Raw genomic sequence first — 11,723 nt, 5'->3', positions numbered from 1 at the left:
ATTTTCCGAAGACTCCTCAAAGACCTTCATCACTGCTGAACTTATCCCACTTGAGACCAGAATTTGACATTGTCCCCCTGCATAGTTCTTCAACCACCTGAACAGAAAGACTGCGCGGGGCAGCAGCCCGAGTGCAAATACCGGCTCCCCAGGTCCCAATCACAGCAGGATCAGATGGTAGAAAGCCATCTGCGAATTGAATTGAGAGTCTCATTACTGGCTAAACAAAACCATGCCACATCTCCATGTTGATCCAGATACATTTTGAAGGGAGAGATTCACTCAGTTACACCACATTTTTTCATGCATGCATCTCACCGAGCCAAAAAAAAAAAACCAGTGCAGATAAGCAAGGCTGATAATGTTGTAAGTGTACTCAGTTTTTAGTAGATGCAGTTGCAGCCATCACATGAAATGAGGAGAAATTCATTAAGTGACTGGTGAGCACCACAAAATGACCTGAAGACACGGCATTTACGTGCACACACTCAAAACAGATGAGAGGCTAGGGAAATTAAAATGCAGGAGGAGCCTGGCATGTGAAGAACAGAAGATACCCAGGTAAGGCAGGGCAAGACCATGCAGTGCCCTGGATGTGAGCAGCAGAATCAATTAGTTCTATACTTTACCAACAGTAGAGAAGCCTCTTAAGTACTGGTGTAATGTGCGAAACTGTCAAAATGCCCTGAAATATATTCAGATTTTGTGGTGAGTCGCACGCAGAGCTATTTCTAAAATTTCTGTAATGTCATTTTTAGCAGGAAACAACAGTAATAAAAAGAAGATAAAGCTACTTTTAAGAAAATTGCATATTTCAAGACAGTGCTTCAAAAGTGGAAAGAGTTTTCCCATACATTCCTTACAAACAATACATCATTCTTAAATGTTAAGTGCTTTAAAATCTCTTCCATTTCCTTTGTGGTACTCATGGGAAAACAGTGGTGTATTTACAGAGAATGACAAAAAATGTTTTGATATCATGAAGAATGATTAAAATATCTCATTCGCCATTGCAGAAATGCGTAAGAGCTACCATTACCACACAAAAGACCGACCAGCAGTAGAGCCAAGAAGAACAGCAAAGTCGTGTCGAATCACCTATCAAGTGGAAAACAACTGCATGCGTAATTTAAAGGACTGCTTACCCGGTCTTGGAATTCAGTTCAGTCTATTGCTGGCTATAAAAAGTAAATTCACCCATAATTCTGGTTCAGCTTTTACATACAAAAAAATTCCATCTTAATGCTAAACAGAGTTTTGCGGTCGAAACAGGCTGCCTGCAAGGTACCCTAGCCTGATTCTGGGCCAAATTTTGCCAGCAGATTCAGGCAAACTCTCTTTGGAATCAGGAATGTTTGCAGTATACACATCCACCATAACGTACCAAGATGTGCCTTTTCCCCCTCCCTGGAGCAGAGATCTCAACTACTGCCTTTCTAAGGCAGGAACAAAACCTCTTTATTCTAAATAGAATTCTAGAGATAGGTAATTGAGGCTGAAATACTGAAACATTCTGTGTACCACATGCAAAGTCAGGGTTTATAAAAGTAAGACACAAAGCCTGACCACCAAAACCAGAAGCAGAGGGAAAGGTGGGCTTTTCAAGCTTATTTTCTTATTATAAGGAGGCATCTTACAGATGAGAGGTACATGCTATCTCTCTACAGAAAATCAACTAACTTTCATCAAAGATACTACAAAAGAACAAACAAAAGAAGAGATGAACTTGACTTTCTTTATTTAAAGCAGTGCACTTTCTTTATTCCCAGCCCCATCCTCTAAAAGAAAAAAAACAAAACCAGGAACCCATGATCAATCAGAAAAACTGAATTTAGAACAAGTAAGAAGAGATTTAGTTAAATCATCATTTGAGAATTCTTTTGAAGTAGGAGAGGGATGTAAGGATGGAAAAGAAAAGAAAAAAACAAACCAAGAAAAAATAAGAAAAAGGAAGATCCAAAGGTAGATCCTAATAGCTGAGACCCAGTAGATCTCAGTAAAACCGTGTTTCCTTTTAAAAATTGATGAAGAACACAGATAGGAAGCCAGGGACAAGACAAAAATCCAGAGAAGATTCAAGAGTGATAAGGTTTGGTTTGCATCCAGTATGAGGGTGACTTCCAAAGTCACGGACAACATGAAAGCTGAACATTAACAGATGCTGGATGCATCTCTTTCTCTGAGGAGGAAAAAAGGACTTCCATATCTTTTCCTTTCTTTGGGCTCTCACCAAACCCAGCCTCCTTAGTTTTTGTTCTAAAAACCAGTAAGCTGGTGTCACAAAGTCATTGATAAGAGCTATTTAAAACCATTATATCTGGTTGTGCAGAGTGGTTTCCGTATTCTGACATATGTATGAGGAAATCCAGACTGAGATCTCTCTTCTCTATTACAGACAGATTATGTACACATCACATTGAGCCTCGGACCCCCCCACCAGACATTCTGCACATAGCTTTTTAAAGAAGGAACAATTACTAACAGCAATTTCACAGCAACCTCTTTCTACTCACAATACAGAACTGCAGTGGGATGCAGAGAAGAAAAGCAGTAGATCTGCGTTAAGGTCACTGGTTTAAGTATATAAAGCACACACTTTCCCATCGACTGAGGGAAAAAGCCTCAAATGTTAACACAGATAATGAAAGAAGAAAAAATTAGTGCATAAACACACCTTATTGGAATAAAATCACTTGTGAAAGCTCGTGTTCTGAGACCCTCTCTGCTTACTCTAGTCCTTCCTGGGGCTAATCTGAGACAAATTCAAGAGAAAAACCATTGTAACAAATATATATAAAAAAATTTTATAGGAGTTACTCAGGATTGCATGATGAGGTAAGTGAACAGCTTACAAACCACTGTAAAGTAGATGGAGAGGCTCACAGATTTTGGTATTTGAAGATGATTCGAAGATACTACATATCAGTTGTTGTAGCAGCAAAACACAGCAAAAGGAAGCAGCTAAGGTGAGAGAGATGTCAAGAAAACAGATTCCTCATCAGCTGACTCTTTGCTGACCAAGCAAAAGCCTGTCTTGTGTCTGTTACATGCTGCTGCTGTGAAGACATCTCTGATGATCCTGTCCAACCCACACGAGTAAATGGCTCGTAAGGCACATGGAAGGTGGAGAATTATCATAACACAGAAACAAGGATAGCCAGACTGCAAGGGCGAGCGTGGGCTGTCATTCCAAGCACTTCTGAAACCTTGGACCTTCTCTGAAGAAAGGAGAGGAGCTGCTGGCCCATTCTCAGCTTAGGCACGGGCGGTGAGTGACAGAGGGCACTGATCTAATAAACTGAGTAACTCCGTCGAAACACCCACCTCGCCCTCACCTCCCGGAATTTGCTGAATGCAAACATCACTTTATGTTAAGGCTACCTGGGTTTTGTAATCAGAGAAATATCACCATCACTGTCCTTTCAGAAAAAGAAATCAAAACAACCCGAAAGAGATGGGTTGAATCTCCAAATACCAGTCATAAACTCCTCTTCTCACGGACTCTCTCCAGCAGTGTTCAGAAGGGGTATTTCTATGGATGCAATTACATTGAAGTAACCAGTTAAGGGAATCGTAATCATGCAGAAAAAGACGGCTGCACGTGTTCCTCTGTGTACATACAATACCCACACAGCTCATGAAATCCATTCACGACAGAGGAAATACTCTAAACATATTTTAAGAGGCTCTGTCAGCCGTCTCACAGCCAGGCTCATCCACATTTATAAGTCATGAGGAAAAAGCTGCTTTCTGTCCATGCTGTACGAACAGATTTTGTTTGGTCTACAGCTCATACTTAAGTTGCAAGTAAATAAATCATCCTGGCTGAATTAGCTGACAAACCACATCCATGGTATTTCAAATAAGTATTTGATTGGGACTGAATTAACTCTGCAGATTTGTGCTCATGTTTCCACATACTAGAGCTGCACGTAGAAAAACCAGGATACGTGGGATATGAACAAAACTGCAAACGCGTTTACCTGAAACAAATAAAAAAGAAAAGGATGCAAAAGGAAAAAAAGTGTGAATGTATTCCCCATTTTGTTTTTAGAATTAGACACAATGATATGCTGACACTCATTCAAAAGTCACATTGGGCAGGAGGAGAGGGGAGAGCAAATCCTGACAAGCTGAAATGCACATTAAGATGTTTTCATGTCTTTACACAGGCAATTTTGTGCCTCCCAAGGAAACGGGAGCATAATATCAACTTGAGCTTTATATGAAGTTCCCACCTTATTTGCAGGCTTAGAGAATACAATAACACCGAGACTAGTTTGTCATTAAACAAAGAGGTGACAAGGAGCTGGAAATCAATACGCTGATTGTAACAAAGACACTGTCATATTACAACATTTTGGAGTAATTCTGCATCATATGAAACCCTGTAGGACAATATCAACAAATGAATGTTTAGCATCACACAGCGCCTAAGCCGAACTAAACAAGATACTCCCAAAACTAGAGCACACAGTCTAATTTAAGGAAAAACCAAAAACCCAGCATGTCATGCTATAAAACTGCAGCAAACATTTCCACAAGTCCCTCCAGCCACATCCCCCTCCCTCCCTTCAGCTGTCAGGAACTGTTTCCCGAAGCTCCCGGAGGACTGTGATTATTAAACTCGGCAGAATGCAAGCTGCGTCTCATTCTCCACTCTATTCCATCCTCAGTGGCGTTCAAATATGTTTCTCTCTTTCTGTCACACAAAAATAGTGAAAAAAACATTCCCTTTGTCATTCTCCTTTCATGTTTCTATCTGTGAAAAATAAAGACTTAAGAAGGATTTATCTTTGCTGTTAAGTCTTATTAACTGTTCACCCTGTCATCTACAGCATAATCTATTTATGTAATGTTCTATAAAACTGTATGGAACAATCTTTTCCAACAGGCAGCAGGTGAATTAATGACCTGCTGGTTCTTGTTACACCACCTTTAAGACAATTAGAGGTCTGGGCAGGGTGTTCGGCTGAAATAAGCCTTCCCCTGCGCATTGGGCATATGCATAAAAAAAATTCTGCAGGGAACCAAAGGGTTATATTATTATACGACCCTTCAGACAATCAGAAACATGGGGCACTTGTAGGTGTAGCCTTGAGCAGTTTGGCGTAACACACCTTTCACTGTACTGCAAGATTTTACTCAGCTATGAGCAGACTAGTTCAATGTACAGAGGTGATTTAAAATCAATTCCTATAAACGTGAACACTCGGTTAAAAAGCTAAAATAGATAAATGCTAAACAGTTGGTTTTAAGGGAAACATTTGATACCTTGCGAAACAATGCAGCACCTCATCAGTGCTTACACCTAGGAAACGTTACAACTGAAATTCTATTTATACAATAGTTCCTTTAGAATTTCCAGTTACTGCATAAACCGACTTGCAGAAAAACCACTAACAGAACGGCAGGTTTCCAGAACAGCCTAAGTTAACTGGGGTATAGCAAACCTGATTCCACACAGGTCCTGGCAACATCACAAATAAATCACTGTGTTCATAGGCTTAATCCCACAAGATCTCAAGTTATTCACGTCCTACTTGGCATTTGCAGGATTAGAATCAAAGTGTGTTGCTTCCCCCCTCTCCCGTCTTGTCAGTAGACGTGGGATCAGAGTTCAGAACATGCCTGAGTTTGCTCTCCTAATCTCTACTAATCTTCTCAGTGACACAGTATCTGTTGCAGAATATCAGGAGGCCATGTCGAAGAGGAACAGTCAGGGGAAACATTAAGTTACATCCGTGTTTATCAAAGCAGGCTCCCCACGCTGCCCAAGGTTAAACTGGTATCTATTCACAAACTAAGTGGCACTAAATATTAAGGCAAATATTAAAGTCAGTAACTTCCCTCAGTCACAAAGCTTATTTACGAATGGCACAGGCTGTGTAGCCCAGACGTGTTGCTACTTTACCTCCTGACACAGAATTTGAGGTAATTCATGGCTCTGTGAAAACACAACTAACAGGGTGCTGTACACAAAGGAGGGTTTGTACAAACTGCCACAGTTACACACTGTGAATTTTTAACTGGTGGATCCCACCAACAGCATCCTCTCCAGCAGTGCTATGGGGCAGAAAAGACTGTCGTCTCTCAAAGTCAGTTAGTTCATCATTAGCACAGAGAGCAGGAAAACCGTGAGGCAGTACATTTTGGCAACAGGGAATCCAGAGCTGGGACAGATGCTCTACAGAAGACATTCCCAGCTGGAAAAAAACCCAGTATCTGTCTATGGCAGTTTGATCATCTGCAGTGAATGAAGCAGATATGAAAAGGATACGAAAAAGTTGATCAAAGTGAAGAAACGTGCAAGGTCTGAGACCTCGCTCTAGAGTCAGTTAGGAAAATATCCACCCCAAATCCATCTTCAGCCCAGTGCAAGTCATCTGTTGGCATTATAGGTGTATTCAAATGCCTGGTCCGCTGCCTGCACTGCCACAAAGCCAAGAGCTAATTACCGTTAAACAAACCAGAAAACCATCACTGGCTCCAGTGCTTGCGGAAATTATGCTGTATCTATTCTACACATGCTGGCAAAATCTAGATACGTTCTAATTTTTATTTGTTTAGAATTTCCAGGGTTAATTGATTCACTAGCAGACACTTGGTATTTACAGAAGAAAAACCTTTCCTTTCCTCAACTTTAATTAAGAAAACAGAAGAGCCTCACCTTTCATGAAATGGGCTCTGCTCTCAAGAGGTTAGCTGCCCATTCAACATCTCAGTGAGTAAGAGCAATGTTTCCCAACATCCCTCCTCCTCAGCTGCCTGTTAGGCAATTATATCATACACTGCTTATACAGGCAGGGAATGCTGATGTTCAATTTTGTAAAAGCACAATCTTATTTTGGGGAATGTTCTTTAGAATTCAAAGTAGGACAACAGTTGTTGACAGCGCTTAGCAGGCTGTTCAAGGAAACGTAGTGTAGTAAAACTACGCTGCTTTTTACATATTTATATCTTTTTAATCCTTGCAGCAGATAATCCTCTTTGCAGCAGCCAGAATATGAATACCTTTGATTGTTTTTAAGTCCCTGCTTTTGAAAATTAAGATTTGCAATTTTTTTCTGCCCTAAGATTTTAATACAAGTTATTACTTAAAATTTTGTTTGGATGGATTTACCTTCCGTACGCAAAGCGCCTGTCTTTGTGGTGGTCCCCAAACGTGTCCCACAGCCTGAGAGAAACACTCACTTCATCCACAACATCTCTTGAACGTTCAAGGACCTAGAACAGAACACACAAAACATTGTCTTTCCCTCCATCACACAAGCACATATCTGAGCCGCCTCATAAGAAGGTCCAAAGCATGCTAGACCAAGAGTCTATCACACAGAGTTTTCAGCAAATGCTGCATTTTATAAAACAGGCAGAATATGCATCTTCCTAAAACCAGGTTTGATTAAAAACAATTACTTTGGAATGAGAGCCCCGGGGAGAGGCACACCAGACCCTGGCTGCAGGAGAGACTGAGCATAAAATACTCACAAACTCATTGCTGCAGCCTGCCAGAGAAAGGCTTGCCAATAAATCCCAGTCCAACCGCAGAGCATGTGCTCCGGATTGTGACCACCTGCAGTCCTCACCTCTTGGCAGACACGGTACTGATCAATGGCCCAGACCGTCGGCACGTGTGTCGCCAGCAGCTGGTACTGAGTCAAGGTAGTATTGCACGCTCTTGCGCAGATCAGACGAGTCTTTCCCACCGCGTTATCGCCAACCACCACACACTTGATAGTTTCAACGTTGGGTCTTTCGTAGTCCATGTCAGCGTCCATTTATCAGAAACTGTAAGAAGAGAGTTAAACTTGTTTTCTACCCCCCTGTAAAAACCAATGCTTCTTAGAATGAGAGCCTTCTAATTCCACTTCTCGAGAGACGCCTGAAGAGGACAAACTCTTACGGAAAAGCTCATAGTAGAGTGTACCAAAGTAAGCCAGCCGTGCCTTTAAATACCACACAGTTATGCAAATGCACAACTATTTTGACCGCAGTGGGTTTGTGCTGTTCACATGCTATTTTCACTTTAGTTTCTGTAAACACAAGCCTGTTTGCAGAAGATAGATCTTGGTGAAACAAGGACAGCTAGCACAAACTTACCTCTTGCTAATACTTTTCATGCCAAGAAGGAGGAAAGACTGGGCACCAGTGGGTTCCACCTGAAGGATACCAGTATAAACCTGCCTTCTGTAATCTTGCCCATTCAGGATTTGATTTAGGGCTGTCCAAACATTACTGCTCACAGCAAGTCGCACAGATGGTTTTAGTTACACGCACACAAAAAACACGGGCTTGTAAGATGACTCCAGAGACTCTGTTCTCTACAAACCACAACTCCCATTATATCCTACACGTATCACACACTTAATTTTCCAAGAAGTTTGTACAGATCTTGGACTAAAATGAAACCAAACAGCCCAGCAGGAACTTGCAAATATACTTATCTATACCTACAAATCCTTTTTCACATGACAATGGAAAGTGAAGAGAAGGAGACTTTTGAAGACACAATCCTCACAGACAGTTATTATTGAAAATATTTTCTTCAATATTCTATGGCAACACACTGAACAAATGCCTCGATAGAAATGTAAGTTGAAAAACAAATGGATATTTGAAAAACTAAATTCAACTCCTGCATGTTTACTGCAGTCTGTCATTTCCATATAAACGAATATGGGATTTTCATAACAGGGAACGTGGGATCATAGTTGGATACATCCGATTTTGGTTTTCTAATGTCTGGTAGAGTCTGCTGAGCAGTCTGGCCTCTGCCAGGGAATCATAATCAATGAGGGAGAAGAGGAAAAATGCAAGGCACAAACATGTGCGGGAAAACTTGCCTAATAATTATTTCTGCAGGATTTTAATTGACAAAATACCAGTCATCATCTACAGCGATGGTGTCCTTTTTCCTGAGAAGAAAGCACTACAGATAAAAAGACCAAATGTTTTTTTTTAATACCTTTTTTAATATCCACATCTCACTTGCACATAAATATACAATATATATGAACTGTCGGTCTGTTTAAAATAACAGATACAGGCTGGTTTCGAGTTCATCTTTCACTGTCAGAGGCACTGTGTTCTGATTTAAAAAAAGCATGTTTAGTAATTCCTAGCCAAACACTAACTTTAACCGCATTCTTTCACTATTTACAGTGCTGTAAACCAAGAAACGAAAGTCAGTGTCAGAACTAAACGTTACCCATTTATTTAAAACTCTGAGCAGGGACCGCATGCTAACAGCTATAATGGCTACAGCTCAGTTATACTCTGTATTTACATGCGAATGGGAAGAGTTAGGGACCACACAGACAACAAGGTGCAAAGGTGAGGTTATGCCACTGCTGTGTCACACTGACATATTTTCACAGCCACGGAATGCTGCTGGAAATGCTACAGCACAGATGATCACATTAAAACATTCTGGAGAGTTCTCCTACACAAGACTGGAACATGGGCCCGGAAACTCTTCATCCTGGCCCAAGCACACGGCTGCGCAACTAGAGCTTTGCAATCGGCCAAGTGAAGAGCAAATGACACGGCCTCAGACATACTTGCACAGTGTCTGCTGCTTGTAAACCCTAACTGCCTTGGGGTACCAGCCTGCTGATAAGGAAACAAAGCTATTCAGATGTTGCCTTTATCCCTCCATCTGAGTTGTAACCTGCATCCTGAGGTAAAGGTCTACACAGACTTTCAGTTACAAGCCTGCGATCCAGCCACAGTTGCTTGTCAGACCAAGCTCCCATGAGGGTGGCGATAGCTGGGATGGTACATGGACTCTGTACCATCTCCACAAGTCCAAATACAAGGAAAGAAATGAGAGCTGATACCTGGAATGGCCTATGGGCTCTGTGTCATCTCCATGAGTCCAAATACAAGGAGAGAAATGAGAGCGGATACCTGGAATGGCCCATGGGCTCTGTGTCATCTCCACAAGTCCAAATACAAGGAGAGAAATGAGCGCTAAGTCCTCTCTCCTCCTACGCATCCTTTCCAAGAATACAGTCATGATATAAATAAAAGTACAAAAACAGTATGTTTTTTTTTCCACATCACAGAGGATGAGACACATTTGCACACTACGGCCTCAAAGGCAGGGCCCTGAATGAGTAGGAGGAACCCAAAAGGTTTCAGTATGGGATCTAAAAAAGTTTCATTTCAAGTCTGAGAATAAACAGCAACCCCCTGACATAATATGTGGTATTAAATTCCTTCATATTTTATTCATGCATGGACTAGACATCACAGATGGAATGTGGAAATGTTTACAGGGCTGGAAAACAAACTGAAGGAGCATGGCTAGCCAGGGTGTCTGGTTGGTTTTAAACTACCAAGCAGAGAGATGCCAAACCAATTTTTCTTCCAACCCAATATTCCATTAAAATGCTGTCACACAGATTAGCTGAGGTTTTATGTAACAACTTGATTTCAAAATTCTTCAAAAGTTCTTAAACAGCGGTTCTGCAAAAATGCACTTCAGTCACTCATAAAATATGTATGAAGTCAAAGCCTGGAACCTCAACTTTCTGAGAGGATAACAAAGTGAGTTGAAAATTAACAGGCAAATCTAAATGAAAGTAACAAGAGAAATCAATGCAGTTATTTGAGAATCCTAGAAAACAAACACATGAAAACAAAATTTAAAAATTATTATTATTTTAAATTGCTGATACACTCACTAACTTATTTACAGCAAAGTTATCACAGCACTCAGACACAGCATGCCTGAGCGTCCTGTTGTAGATCAATGGCAGCCTAATGAAGATATTTTTAGCATGACTCAATAGTGCACAGGACAGAGATTAAAATAAACTGGGAATAAAAACAAAGCAAGCGCTTTGTGGCTCTGCTAAGGGAAGTTCTTTAAACCCACTCCAGTATATAGAGTATCTCTGTATTAAAAATTCAGGTCATTTTAATATTGTTTACTAGTTTTCTGAAAGAGATTAAAACAGAAATAGCTCCTGAAGAGACTACGGACAGAAGCCTGGACGGATATTTAGACACCTCAAATAAAAAACAGAAACTAAGAATAAAACAAGGTATAAACAATTAACAGAACATGTGGATTATATGCTTACAAGTGCTGACAGAAGCTTTCTGGCTACTGGAATGATTAAAGCCAGGAATATGTACAAGATCTTAAAAATACAGCCATGGTTACTTTTTTAAGGTAGCCTCTGGGTTACACTTGTTCTAAACCTATTATATAACCACAGTGATTAAAAATGCTAAACATGTATTTACGAAACTTAACATTAAAAAAAAACAAACCTAGATATGAGCTCTGAAAATCTGGTAACATCTGGGAAGACCGACTGGAACTGAAGCAAAACTGGTTAGACAAGAACTAACCAGTGTGCATAAAGCTTAATTAAAAAAAAAAAACCTCACAAACCAGCATAAAATTCCAAAGTCAATGAAAAACTTGCTAAAACCAACCTACAACCTGCAATAGTTCTTTAACAACAAAACAAAATAGGGTAAAGTAAGAGGAAAGCTACTGGAAGTGTGACCAGTCTTAGGGAGCTTATTGCCGAAAAAGCCAGGGACACAGAGACAGGCCATGGCAAGAGGAGCACCAGAAAACCTGCTAGGAGAAAGGTCGGATCAAAGATGGCTGTTCCCAAAAGCAAGCAGTCCAAGATTCAGCTGCTTAATCCAGTTCTAAAGAAAGATGGCCAGATGGGTGGAAATGAAAAAATACCTGCAAG

The 11,723-nt window shown here is 40.6% G+C and overlaps 1 protein-coding gene across 1 annotated transcript in view; it reads right to left on the bottom strand.

Annotated features, from left to right (window-relative positions):
• The window catches only part of RHOBTB1 (Rho-related BTB domain containing 1), a 22,068-nt gene extending 14,290 nt beyond the window's left edge, over positions 1-7,778 (bottom strand). Inside the window, exons 1-2 of the mRNA XM_010135092.1 lie at positions 7,587-7,778; positions 7,124-7,227 (exon numbers count right to left, since the gene is read on the bottom strand). Of these exons, the coding sequence (XP_010133394.1) occupies positions 7,124-7,227; positions 7,587-7,778 (296 nt within the window). The remainder of the gene's footprint in view (positions 1-7,123; positions 7,228-7,586) is intronic.
• Between the last annotated feature and the right edge of the window lie 3,945 nt (positions 7,779-11,723).

The sequence above is a fragment of the Buceros rhinoceros genome, unplaced genomic scaffold (genome assembly GCF_000710305.1).
Source record: "Buceros rhinoceros silvestris isolate BGI_N320 unplaced genomic scaffold, ASM71030v1 scaffold36170, whole genome shotgun sequence".
Lineage (NCBI taxonomy): Eukaryota > Metazoa > Chordata > Aves > Bucerotiformes > Bucerotidae > Buceros > Buceros rhinoceros.
The sequence above is the reverse complement of the archived record's forward strand: the minus strand, read 5'-3'. Positions and strand labels throughout refer to the sequence as shown.